General features: G+C 44.1%; 2 protein-coding genes across 6 annotated transcripts in view; one reads left to right on the forward strand and one right to left on the reverse strand.

Annotated features, from left to right (window-relative positions):
• The window catches only part of TINAGL1 (tubulointerstitial nephritis antigen like 1), a 203,240-nt gene that overhangs the window by 121,717 nt on the left and 68,558 nt on the right, over positions 1-12,965 (reverse strand). The window lies entirely within an intron of this gene.
• Positions 1-12,965, forward strand: part of COL16A1 (collagen type XVI alpha 1 chain) — a 130,144-nt gene that overhangs the window by 115,467 nt on the left and 1,712 nt on the right. For all 5 annotated transcript variants that reach the window (XM_081870356.1, XM_081870357.1, XM_081870359.1 and 2 more), the window contains 14 exons: positions 288-359; positions 1,839-1,892; positions 2,290-2,334; positions 2,912-2,956; positions 3,932-3,985; positions 4,726-4,779; positions 6,143-6,193; positions 7,069-7,158; positions 7,455-7,490; positions 7,649-7,693; positions 7,779-7,967; positions 8,808-8,874; positions 11,262-11,438; positions 11,832-11,909. In XM_081870356.1, coding sequence (XP_081726482.1) covers positions 288-359; positions 1,839-1,892; positions 2,290-2,334; positions 2,912-2,956; positions 3,932-3,985; positions 4,726-4,779; positions 6,143-6,193; positions 7,069-7,158; positions 7,455-7,490; positions 7,649-7,693; positions 7,779-7,967; positions 8,808-8,874; positions 11,262-11,438; positions 11,832-11,909 — 1,057 coding nt within the window. The remainder of the gene's footprint in view (positions 1-287; positions 360-1,838; positions 1,893-2,289; positions 2,335-2,911; positions 2,957-3,931; positions 3,986-4,725; positions 4,780-6,142; positions 6,194-7,068; positions 7,159-7,454; positions 7,491-7,648; positions 7,694-7,778; positions 7,968-8,807; positions 8,875-11,261; positions 11,439-11,831; positions 11,910-12,965) is intronic.

Here is a 12,965-nt window from a genome sequence, read left to right on the forward strand (position 1 = left end):
TCAAGAGGGTACCAAAGCCTTTAGCACTGACAGCTGTGCTTCATATGCCTACCAGGTATCAGCTGCCATGCCCAGGTGGTCTCCACATGCTCTTTCAACCTCCCCCGATCCAAATTATCCCCCCACCCACTTGAATTCCCCAAGGAAAGGGTAGTTAACAGGAGGAATGCAAAGGAATCATGAATGCATCTGTCACGCCCAGCTCCCTTTTGCCTCTATTTTGGTTTCTTCTCCATGCACGGCAGTCATAGCAATGTAATCATTTGGTGTTGTGTGGGTTTTTACAGGGTAGCGAGGGGATGCGTGGCTCTCCTGGCATGGCGGGCCCACCAGGGCCTCCAGGACCCCCTGGAATTCAAGTAAGTATGCTGGTTGCTCAGCAGTTTACAGATCCTGAACATGGATATGAGACAACTAGGCTAGATTAGCCATGATACTAGGTACTCTGCAGGGGGGGAAAGACACAGCTCCACAATTGATGCACGTGAACGTAAGCAGGTACCCACTTGGCGTTAATAAGGATCAGGCAGACTCAGCAATGGAGAATAAGAAGCCTCTGTTATGGTAGTTATTTAGGTGATGCAAGCCAACCCCATCCTGCACTTTAAATTTCTTAAACTCTCTGCTGCTCATGACTGGAGTGTGCTTTTCTGGGCAGATGTGATGCTTCTTGGCTCACATGCACCTGTGATGGATGGAGTGATAGACGCTTCTAACAAGGAGACTTACCGTAATTTTTCCTGGGGCACTTCAGACCCTTTTACAGCACACCAATATGCCCTAACATGGTAGTAATCATTGTGTCCCTTAAATAATAGCTCAGTTCAGACGTTACAATAAACCATGGCTTGTGCTAGCCATTAGAACCCAAGCCATAAGACACAAGATCTACCCACCCGGGAAGAATGGCAGATGAAAGTGATGGACTATATGGAACTGGCGGAAATGACTGGCAGAATCCGAGACCAAGGTGAAGAGTCGGTGGAAGAAGATTGGAAAAGATTTAAAGTTTATTTACAGAAACATTGCAAAATTAAGGAATGTTAGAAGGTTGTTGGAATGAAGTAATGTGGTTTTAGCAGAAATGATATAAAGGATTAGGTTAAAATTGATTTATTAATTGGTGAAAGACGAGAATTATAGTATATTAAGATAAATTATTAGGATAAAAACAAAGCTGGAAAGGATTTGCTGAAACATCTAATTGAACTAGAATACAAAAAAGGGAGGTGTGAGGAGGTCAAGGAAATAAGTAAAGGAAAGAAAGCTATGTAAAGGTCTGATCTGTTTTTTTCAATTGTTTGTATTTCTTATGTCTTTTGTTTTATTTTTATTTTTTATTGTTCCTTTTTATAATTTTCAAAATTTGAATAAATATTATTTTTTTAAAAAAAGAACCCAAGCCATAGTTTGTTCTGCCAAATATTCAGCAAGCAAACCATGGTTTAGAACTCCTTGTCAGCTTTCATTTTCCACTCTCAACTTTGTATGTTGATAAATTCACTCCTATATCCATGGTGCAACTGCCTCAGAAGCTGGAATGATAGCTGTAACTATGATTTGTTGATTCTTTGCCACAAAATATAGTTTACAAGCTAGTTTCAACCCATTGTTTCTCACTTGGCTTGGAAACTATGTATTGTCAGGTCAAACATTACCCCAAAACACAGTTAAGCTTCCTTAGTCGCCATTCAGTGTAACATGTGAAGTGAAACTGAGCCAATGTCTGTGCATGCTTATAATGCAATATATAAATATAAACTGTTGGCCATGTAATCTTGGTTATCTACATGACAGTGCAAGGAATGAATGCATCTATAACCTGAGTTTATTTCTAGGGTCCACCTGGTTTGGAAGGACTAGATGGGAAGGACGGAAAGCCAGGGCTACGGGTAAGGATGCGAATCCTGCTAGATGGTGGCAACGTCTTCACCTACAACTTATTTTGGACTTTAAAACACACACACACCATCAATTATATTGTGTCTCAGAATTACTGGTGAGCTCAGCTCTGCCTCTGATCTGACCTTACCCCACTGGGCATTGATTGCTTGGGGATTGCACCGTGAGACCAAAAAAGAGATGAAAAGCATGGCATTCTGCTTGACTCCAGGACTGCATCTGGGATAGCAGCCTAAACCCATCTAGTGGGGCTGGGAGTGACGGCTGCTTCCTTTGCATGATGTGCAAGGAACTTTATGCTTCAGATAGTGTTAAATCTCCCAGTAAAACTCCCAGATTTGCACCAGCATCTGCCCTTTGGTGGTACTAACTTGTCGTTTTCTCTAGGGCGACCCAGGAGCTGCAGGACCTCCAGGAAGGATGGGACCTCCAGTAAGTTGCAGGTCATCTTATGACCATGTTGGACCTATGGAAAGTAGGGAACCTTAGTCCCACTGCTTTCCACTTCAGGGCAGCCTCTTTTCCCACTGAAAGAAGCTGGTATTGACAAGGGCAGTAGGACAATGCCCTTTAAGTAATCTGCACCCGCTGTACTTTCAGCTTGAAATGCAGACATTAGCAGGTGGCAGTACCATTTATCTACATACTGTGCAAAGCTTCACTGGCCAATTTCTGGAGGTCAGGGTGTTGTTGTTAAAGGTGCAAGAGCAAGCTGGGATGGTTGTGCGTTATGTTCTGGTCTGTTGGCAACTATAAAAAGGGGGGATGGATCCATAGCTGTGGGCCTAGAGCTTAATTGCTCAGCAACTATGAGAGTTACTCTAACACAGCCTTTGCCAACATGGTGCCCTCTAGATGTTTGGGGCTACAGTTCCCATCAGCCCTAGCCAGTGCTGGCTGGGGCCAATGGGAATTGTAGTCCAAAGTATCTAGAAGGGACCAGGTTGGCCAAGGCTGCTTCAGAACCTTCAATGAAAACTCTATTTTTTTTTTTCTTTTCTCCTTCTAGGGCTTCAAAGGGAAAACAGGTCACCCTGGTCTCCCAGGACAAAAGGTCAGCGACTGCAAGCATCATTAAGTGATAGGTGCTTTTGAGGAGGGGGCAGAATTAAAATAAATCAATGCTATCTGTAAGATGGGCCCAGTAAGGAATATGGAGACAATTCCATATAGAAGCGCAAAAAAAAGGAATGCTCATCAGACAGGGACTGCCCAAGACAATTTGGCACCTGAAGCAAAGCATAAAAAATGGCACCCTCTCCATGCAAGGACAGAAGGGATAAGTAAGGAACAAGGGGGGGGGAAATAAAGATCTACATCGGTATCTGCTGCCCCTGTGGATCCTGCTACCTGATGCAGTCATCTTACCTTGCCTCATGTGTGGGCTGGCCCTGATCACAGAACATAGTTGTGGGTTAAGAATTCAGTTTCCTGGAACATCAGCTTTCATTTAAAAACAAAACTGCAAGTTTCATGTTATGGTAGCAGCAGTAGGCACTAGAAGACTGGCTAAATAGGATCTCCTGTGCTCAGGGAGCCAGGACTTTAGAGGGAGCCCTGCATGCCTTCTTTCTTCCCACCCTTAATAATTAGCAGAATAAATCATGAAAATTGCAGGGAGGGGGTGAAACTTAGTAATGTGAAGTAAAGCATGCAAATGTACTTGTTTGATCTGTGCAGGCCACAGGATTCTTCTTGCAGAATTTGGGTGACCTATTTTTTCCTAGTACAGAGAAGTCAAACATCAAAGGTGTTCTGAAGCAACAGGCTACGAAATATTTTGGGCAATAGCCCTCCAGTGTTCTGCAGCAGAGTCCCTGCTTTGCATGTAGAAGATCAGAGATACAACCTGCAACTTCTTCAATTGACACATCAGTCACACTAGTGCATTGAGAGGCATGCACAGCAATCATAGCAAGCCCATCCTCCTATGGATCTATGTTGTTGGGGTCCCCAGGACCAGACTGTGCCAGCTTTTTGTGGAATATCCCATATAAACATGATGAACCATGCATATATTACTTCTTAGGGTGACTGTGGTCCTGCAGGGCCACCTGGGAATCCTGGCCGGACTGGAGCCGAGGTGAGTTATCAGCACGCCACCAGAAGTGTGTTGTTTTTCCAGGTCAATGCTCTGGGCACACAACACAAGACTGTACTCTTTTATTCTGGATTCACAGACTGGTGGAGTTAGCCACTAAATCCAGCCCACAGCTCTAATGCACAATGGGCTGTTCTATCCCTGTAACACTCATGCTATGCCCCATTGCAGCATCAGCTGCATGTGTATATAACATTCACTTTCCTGGGTCAGGAACTTAAGGCAAGGTCATGCAGGTGAAGCTTGGGGCTTTGCAGACAGAAATTCACAATGATAAACAGGCTGGGATTGGCAAGATTGCTAAGGGAGCAGGGCAAACTAAAATATGGGTAAAGTTCCTATCCTCATACTGTGCAGACCTCTTATTTCTCCGATGTAAAGGAGTGGCAGCCATTCCCCCAGCGGGGAAAAAGAACTTGGGGACCTTGTTGCTATGGGGATGTTCATTTGCCAGCTCCTCCCTGAACACCTTGTGACATGCAGAGCAGCCTGCAGTGCAAGCAAGAGCAGATGCTTCACAGAAGGGTAGCTTGCAAGAGTGAAAAAAAACAGAGTCACTGGCCAATCTGACCTGGGTATAAGAATGTATATACAGCATGTGCTTAAAGCCTACTATATGAGCAATCTGAAGATGAGTCATTAGTCTCCACTGAATAGAGTCATGTGTCTGATCTGACTTTCCATGTTATCCTTCAGCTTTCTCTTTCTCTCTTTTCCTTCAGGGAGAGCCAGGCCCTATGGGACCTCAAGGCAGACCAGGTCCTCCCGGCCACCTTGTAAGTCAAAATACTTAATTCTCAGCCTTTGCATGATTGTTATTGGGGCTCAGGCTGGGTCTGAGTCACCTGCTAAAATGAGTTCCTGCTTTCCAGAAGGTCCATGATGTGTGGATTCATGTGAAACATTATGCAAAAGACCATGCAGCTAGTTAATTTTTCAGTTTGGGTCCTTTCTCCCTTTTCAGGATTCCTTAAAAAAAAACAGTAGAACGCTCTGCAGCTCTGCTTTCTGCACAAGCTAATGTGGAAAATAAAAACAGGACCCCTCCCCATAATAGTAGTTGCACTTAGGAAGTATTGTGAATAATCAGAATAATATATTGTAGTTGTATATTCTTACCCCAAAGCAGAAGTTAGACATTGCTAAGTCACATTGAAAATGTCAGGGTTCCAGTTACATCTCACCCACGCTTCTCTTTGCCCTGCCACTTTCCACCAGGAAAACTGAATCAGAACCAAATGGCAGTCGGGTTTTTAACAGATTGCTATTCATACCAATTTATCACTAAAGAGGCGGCTTTTATTTCATCCATTTTTTCAGTGGGACTTAGCTGGATCAAGGCCTCTGAGATTTCTGCATGTCAAGTTTGGACAGTGAAAATTTGCTAGAAAGTTGGATCTTGGAAAGCCAAGTGGGATATAAAGCCACACACAAAATAGAATCACCTTTAGGACCAAACTCGATTTGGGAGGCAGCCATGTTCATTTCTTCACATGGCTGCAACACTTGCATATAGAGCAGGGGTGGATTGATAATGTACACATTAGAAGGGGCATAAAAAAAAGGGAGTAACATCCTTCCTTGCCTTATCATACACAGTTACTTTGGGTCTCTTCTCACCAAACTGACTCCAATACCACAAGTGAGAAAAGGTGAAAAGTGGGTAGTGGAGCACAAGGATGAAAGACAAGGAGAGCTTGGCTCCCTTCACCCATGTGCCCCATTTGATATAAATAAAGATCCATCTTCTCCCATGTGAGTGAGACAGCAAGCCTCATCTGGTTCAGAGTCAGTGAGTGATGTGAGAGAGTGAATGAAAAATGTAGCTTTGCAAAAGTGCAATAAAAGAGAACTTAGAATCTCAGCTCTGTTGTTGTTTTAAAATTTTACTGCTGACATAATTATTCCACTCTGCTTTATAGTTGGTTTTGGACGCATTTTTAATTTGGATTTTAGGTAGCATTTCAGATTTTCTGAGCTGCCTTCTGGGACTTTTTATGACCCAAAAGGCAGGGGTAAAGCACTAATAAATTCCTAAATAAAAAACCCCTAGTTGTGCTTCCCCATCAGTTTTCTGTCTGTACTGCATTCCCCGGTTAATCCTGTTATTAAACTTGCTGCGTTTCTCTGCCTCTTCAGGGTCCCCCTGGAAGCCCTGGCCAGCCAGGCCCAGCAGGACTTTCCGGAGTTGTGAGTATCATTCCTGCTACAGTTGGCTCCCTGTTGGCAGCTGCTGCTAGAGAAATGGTCAGCTTCCATTTCACATAAATAAGCAGCCAATGTCATAAAGCCACTATAGAAAGCTATGGTGCAGCAACACTTAGCATACCATGTGCAGTTTGGTCATCATATCTCAAAAATGATATTGCAGAGCTGGAAAGAGGCAACCAAAATGATACTTAAGCGGAAAGGGTACAGTGTTTGGTGGTTTTAGTTTAGAAAAACGGGAACATCATTGAGGTGTATAGAATTATGGAAAAAGTTGGTAGAGAGACATTTTTCTTCCTCTCTCATAATACTAGAACCCAGGGTCACCCTACGAAGCTGAATGTTGGAAGATTGAGGGCACACAAAAGTACGGACTTGTTCACGCAGTGTATAGTTGAATTATAATGAATTGGCTACCACCAGATGTGGTGATGGCCACCAAATTGGATGACTTTAAAGGGGGGGGAGGGTGTAGAATGGAGGAGAGTAATATGCCTATGTACCACTATGTACCTCTGACTACCAGTTGCTAGGGAACAAAATGGGAGATAAACTACAGTGAAACTGGAGGTTTTGTGAGAGAAGTTCCATATATACAAAATCTACTGAGAGTCAGCCCACATTGCTCTGAGCAGACTTGGGGGAGAGTCCTTATTCCAGAGTTGACTGATGCACCCCATTAGCTATACACTATAAAGGCTTACATCTGGGTAGACATATTGATGCTCTCCAACTCCCATCACCCTGACCATTGGCCATGTTGGCTGGGACTGAGTTGGAGCCCAACAACATCTTCTTTCCTGCATCTTCTTGGCTGCTTCTAGCAGTATCTGATGCCTAAAACCTTCTCTCCCCAGGGGCTGAAGGGTGAGAGGGGATCGCCTGGGGAAAGAGGTCTCAGTGGGATTCCAGGCCAGCCAGGCCCACCAGGTCACCCAGGCCCACCGGTAAGTATGGCAGGTTGGAATTGGAATGCCTCGAGATCAGTCTGCTGAAAAACTATGCGGCCAATCTTTTGTTTGCATCTTAAGGGCCAGCATGATCCAGTTCGTAGAATGTTGGGTTTGGACTAGGGGATGCACGTTCAAATCCCAGCGTAGTCATGTAGCGCATTTGGTGATGCACAAAACTCATATGAGAAGAATATGAGATCGTTACAAACCATGATTTATGGGCCTAGATTCAAAATGAAAAGAAAATAACCTTTTCTTCTCTCCCCCCCCCCCCCCCCGTTGATTCCTAGGGCGAGTCAGGCTCAGATGGACAAGTGGGCAAAGAGGTATGGTAATTGTGGTCTCTGCAGTCGTCTTGAAGACCTTCCCACTTTGGCAGGTGGGGGGGCAGTGCCAGAAGAAGCCTGCCCTGAGCATGTCTGTGGGGCAAAGCATGGCGAGTCTTTATCTCCATGGTTATTGCTTCCCTTTTCCTTCTTACTAGGGTGCAGCAGGAAAACCAGGCCCTCCTGGACCCTCTGGACCAAAGGTAAGTGTGATGGCTTAGATCTTAGTATTAGTCTCCAATCCCGTGAAAATGCCTCATGGACTTCTTGCCATCTTTTTTCTTCCAGGGTGAACCGGGGTCTGCAGGGGAGAGAGGACACCCTGGTGAGAAAGGCAGAGCTGGGATGCCAGGAGGGCCAGGAAAGAGTGGCGAGATGGGTCCTATTGGGCCACGCGGCCCCTCTGGGGAGAGAGGGCAGCCTGGTCCTCCCGGTCCCTCAGGAAGTCCAGGGAATCCAGGATTGCCTGGGACCATGGTAAGAGATGGGGAGTGCGTGGTGACTGTTTGAGGGGTGCAATGGGAGACTGGAATGCCAGGCAAGGTTTCCAAGCAAGGCTTGGTGCTGTCAGGAGGTGAAGTGTTTGGCTATAGGCCTTCTTGTATACTGTGACCAACTTTAATAAAAAGAGACATAACTGATTAATAACAATGCAGTACAAAACCAGATGCTGTACATACAGCAGAAGTCCCAAATCCAGCCCCATACTGGATTCTGATTAATGCAATATAGAGGGGGAAGACCTCACTCAGCCATGACACTTGCTGGGTACTTATGACACTACTTTCAACCTAGTTCAACTTAAAGAGTTGCTGTGGAATTAAAAAGCTGCACTGAGCTCCTTAAACAGAAGGGTACAGATGCAAAAAGGGAAAACAAATCAGAAGTATAAAATTTTGCCTAATACTGTGTGCGTTGAGAGCAGGTCAAACCGAGGGCCTGTGACTCAGAAGTCACCTTTCTAAATTTCTTAGAGTGTTGGCTGGGGCTAATGGGAGTTGTAGTCCAAAACATCTGGAAGGCACTGGATTGGTGAAGGCTTTATGACCCACCTGATTTGACAGCAAATGAGTGACAGCTAAGGGACATGTATCCAATGGAATGGGTTGCCTGAAAAAGGTGCAGAGTAAGGGGAAGAAACTATTAATGCTGAAAATTGCTTAGGATATGCCATGGGAAGGTTCTTGGCACAGATTATTTAGAGGACTACAAAAGTAACAGATTCTGCAGAATTAGCGTTTTCTCTGCCGGTGTGTCTCTTTCCTGCTAGGACAGAGAATGACTTCTGCCTTTTTTCCTCCTCATTTTTCTTGCTAGGCGGATGCCATCAATTATGATGAAATCCGGAGGTTCGTCAGACAAGAACTGAACAAAATGTTTGATGGTTAGTAGCAAACATTGCTGGGGTGGGGGTGGCAGCCATATTGAGTGGGGAGAGAGATGAGAAGGACCATATTCCCAGTGAGCGCCCCAGAAGAAGGTTGTCTTCAACTGCATTGTGTTTGGGCTTTTTAGAATCTTTACAAGAATGGTGTTTGATAAAGAATGATTTCTTGGCAGAGCTTTGAGGCTCCACCTCTTCCACCTTTGGCTTCTACTTCACAGAAATATCATCTCATGGCTTTGCCATTTGGGACCATTGAGCAGACTGAGTGTAGCTGTTCCTTCTTTATTGGATAAGTTGGACAGATCTTTTAAGCAGTGGCAGCCCTACCACAAGATGATGTGGCTGCCTTGGTGGTCAGATTTTTGTGGGGTACTGTGAAGAGCAGTAGAGTGAGAGACCTGCTGCTGGATACATTCTTGTACCTGCCCTGATTTTATGAGCTTGTTTCTCATGGCTCCCAAAGAAATAACAAGGATTTAAACTTGTGAATGGACAAAAATAAATCCTTGTATACATATAATTTAGCCTACCGATCCCAGGTTGGGGGAGTGGGAGATAAAGCCATGGAGGACTGTGACTGAGTGGTAGAGTACCTGCTTTCCATGCAAAGTCCCAAGTTCTGTTAAATCCCTGATATCTCTAGGCAAGCCTGGAAAAGATTCCTATCTGAGAACCTGTAGAGATGCTGCCAGTCAGGGCAAGAAATATTGAGGTACACGGATTAATGATCTGACACAGTTTAAGGTGGCTTACTGTATTTCTTTGTCCCTATGATTGCTTCATGGGAGCCAAAGTAGCTTCCATTAAGAACTTAAAAGACCCACTTAGCCAAGCATCCTTTTCTTCCAGTGGCCAGCCAGCTCTGCCTTTGGGAAACCTGAGCACAGCACCCTGCCTGCCTGCAGTCCCCAGCAAACGGTATTCAGAGACGTACTGCCTCTGACAGTGATGGCAGAACACAGTAATTGTAGCTAGCAGCTATTAATAGCCTTATCCTCTGTGGATTCATCATCACGCTTGATATTGTGGATATGTCTTTAAAAGGCTAAAGCTCCTCTCTGCTACTCCTCTCTCAGCATTATATATCATAGTACACATTCTAGAACAGAAGCTTGTTCTATCATTCCCCTAGCTGAGACCCAACCTAGGATTTATTTATTTTTTAGTGGATTTATAAACCACCCTTCAAGGCTCTCAGGGCATTGTACAATTTTAAAATAATAAAACAGATAGGATAAAATTCAATAAAAGGACAATACAAAATCACAGGAGCTGCAGCCATAAAATTCAGTAGTCGGTATAATCCAGCAAAAGTCATAAATACAGAACTTAGATAAGCCATAAAACAGACTGGAATGCCTGAGCAATTTTTTAAAAAGTCTTTTGCTTAGTACCACATATATATAAATAGTATTTTTTGCTATTGTGAACAGCTCTGAGCTTCCCAGAAATGCAGCATACAAATATTCAATTAACGAATAAAAACCAGTTTAAGCAAGCTTCAGTTGCATTGGCAGATTTCATATATGGGATGCCACAACTAAGAAGGTCCTCTCCCTGGTTACCATCTGTCTATTTCCCATAAGCTACCCAATAGAAGGCCCCTGTGGTCCCTGCCACTAGCTTGGGATGCTAGAAGAATCCACTGGGCTCAAGTTCCAAAATGAACCCTCCCAGACGAATGTGCACATTGGAATGTTGTTTTGTTTTGGAATCCATTCTTCAAAAACCAAAAATGTCACCCAATTTTTGCCTTTAAGTTAGGGCATGGTCTGAGGACTACCTGAAACCCTTTTCCCTGTAGTGTTTGGTTTTTGGTATAGCATTCAGCTGCTTGGAAAGACTAGAGAGCAAATCAGCTTCCACAGCTTTGCAAATGAGGTTGCATAAACCTGTAGGATGATGAATACCGCTTTCAAACTTTGTACAGAGGAAAATGTGGTTGCCCTCGTGTACCCATGGTAGTGGCCATCTTTTTTTTCCATACAATGTCCCAGTGTGGGGAAAAGATGGCCATGGGTACCTGGGACCAGTCACTCCTTTCTCCATACAAAATTCCTGGGACGGCCAGGGGCTTTTGCAGTTCCTTTTTCAAATGGTGGAGCAGTGGTGCTTTCTAGCTAAGTGGCAGCTGTACAAAAGAAAAAAAGAAAAAGCTTTTTCTTTTTTCAAGAGAGTTTTGTGCTGATATTTTCCCAAAATTCTACACATAGATGGGACAGGACAGTCTTTATATTGATTATGTTCAAAACTGATGCAGACTCATTTTTGACTATTCCATCCATCCATCCCTTCCAGCAAGAGCAAACCATCAGTGCCCAGACCAATGGGCCATCTTTACAACAGCAAAGCAAACACTGCACTCTCTTTATCTCCTTCTGCAGAGCGGATGGCATATTACACCTCCCGGATGCAGTTCCCAGTGGAAGTGGCTGCTCAGCCAGGAAGACCAGGACCCCCTGGTAAAGATGGTATACCTGGACGGCAAGGGGCTCCAGGTCCCCCAGGAATGCCAGGACAGATTGGGAGAGAGGGTCGACAAGGTGTGCCTGGAATGAGAGGTACGCACTTCCATTTCTGTCCCTGATAGTGGCAGGCTCAGGGGGCCTCTTACACCCTGCAGATTAATTTGTTTTTGCTCATTTCAATGACAACCTAAGGATTTGGATTGTGGGATGTTCTAGGTATTCTTGCAGTGAATGATTTATTCCTTCTCCTTGCTATCAATTACATCTACCAAATTTGGCATGAAACTGACCAGTGTTTAGCTACTGAGAAGACACAAGCATTAGCCTTAGCATCAGTATCAGTATCATAAAAGACCTACGTTAGCAGCAAACTGATGTAATGAGAACAAGGCTCTGTGCTTCTGATACATGGAGACAATTCTGTAGGTGCTGATGGTGGATCAATCACCTTGCAGCTTCTCTTCCTTTTCCTTTCTCTTGGTGCAGGTGAGCCAGGAGCCAAAGGTGAAAAGGGAGACAAAGGGATTGGAATCATGGGAGAGACTGGCCCTCCAGGTCCTCCAGGTACAGGCCTCTTTTTCTTTCTTTTTATTATTATTTTATTTATATTTTGACAAAGTAATAATAATAAATAAAATTAAAATGTGTGTACTTCCTCCCCAAGACCATTCCATTGTAACTATCCAACCTCCCAAAAGGAGGTTTGTGATGGTTTGATCCCTTTCCATTTTAACAGAACAAATTCTACAAATACCTTCCATATCTCCTCAAAATAATTTCTGCTGCGTTTTCCCCATCTTACCTTAACAGCACGTTAATTTATCATTAATAGCTATATCCCACATGTCTTTATACCATTCTTCCATTTTATATTCAGTTACCTTGCCCCTTCCACTTCCTAGCTAAAATAACCCATGCAGCTGTCAATAAATTTGTGAACAAGTCCTTCATAGCCTGTGAACCTTCCACCCCATCATAAATTGATAATAATGCTACCTCTGGACTTTCGGTCAGCTTTAACCCTGTGATTCTGTTATCTCCTTAAACACCCTTTGCCAATTGTACATATTTACACCCCCACCACTTGTGAACATAAGTCCTAGGTTCCTGAGGCCTCCTTTTCTTCCTGCACCATAACAGGCATCCTTTTTAAAACAACTTGTTTACTTCATTTGGGTATGTGTATACACACATACACACACACATCATAAGAGTGAATTAGTTAATACGGAAAGTAAGAGTGAGTTCTTTTTCTGTAACTTTATAGAGATATAAAGGTTGACTCCTCCTTAGAGACTTCTGGCCTTCGTCCTCCTCCATGCTCTCACTGCCTGTTCACTTGCCCTCCCCAAGCATGCAAGCAATGATGGATGGAGATAAAGCCTTGCCCTCCACTTGTGGTTGTGCAGATTTGACCCAGAAGGAGAGGACAAGTGACATGGGGAGTAGATATAGTAATGAGGAGGTGGGCCTCCTCAGAAGGGACTGCAGCTTGCTCAAGCAGTAAGGACTGCGAAGGGGGTGAGGAGGATGTGAGACCTATTCCCAGAAGCTCTTGCCCTTCCAGAAAGTGGAAAGCACAAAACAGTCTACATAAGCCCCAATGGATGAAGCTTATGA

The sequence above is a fragment of the Podarcis erhardii genome (assembly GCF_964252035.2).
Source record: "Podarcis erhardii genome assembly, chromosome: 7".
NCBI classification, from domain to species: Eukaryota; Metazoa; Chordata; class Lepidosauria; order Squamata; family Lacertidae; genus Podarcis; species Podarcis erhardii.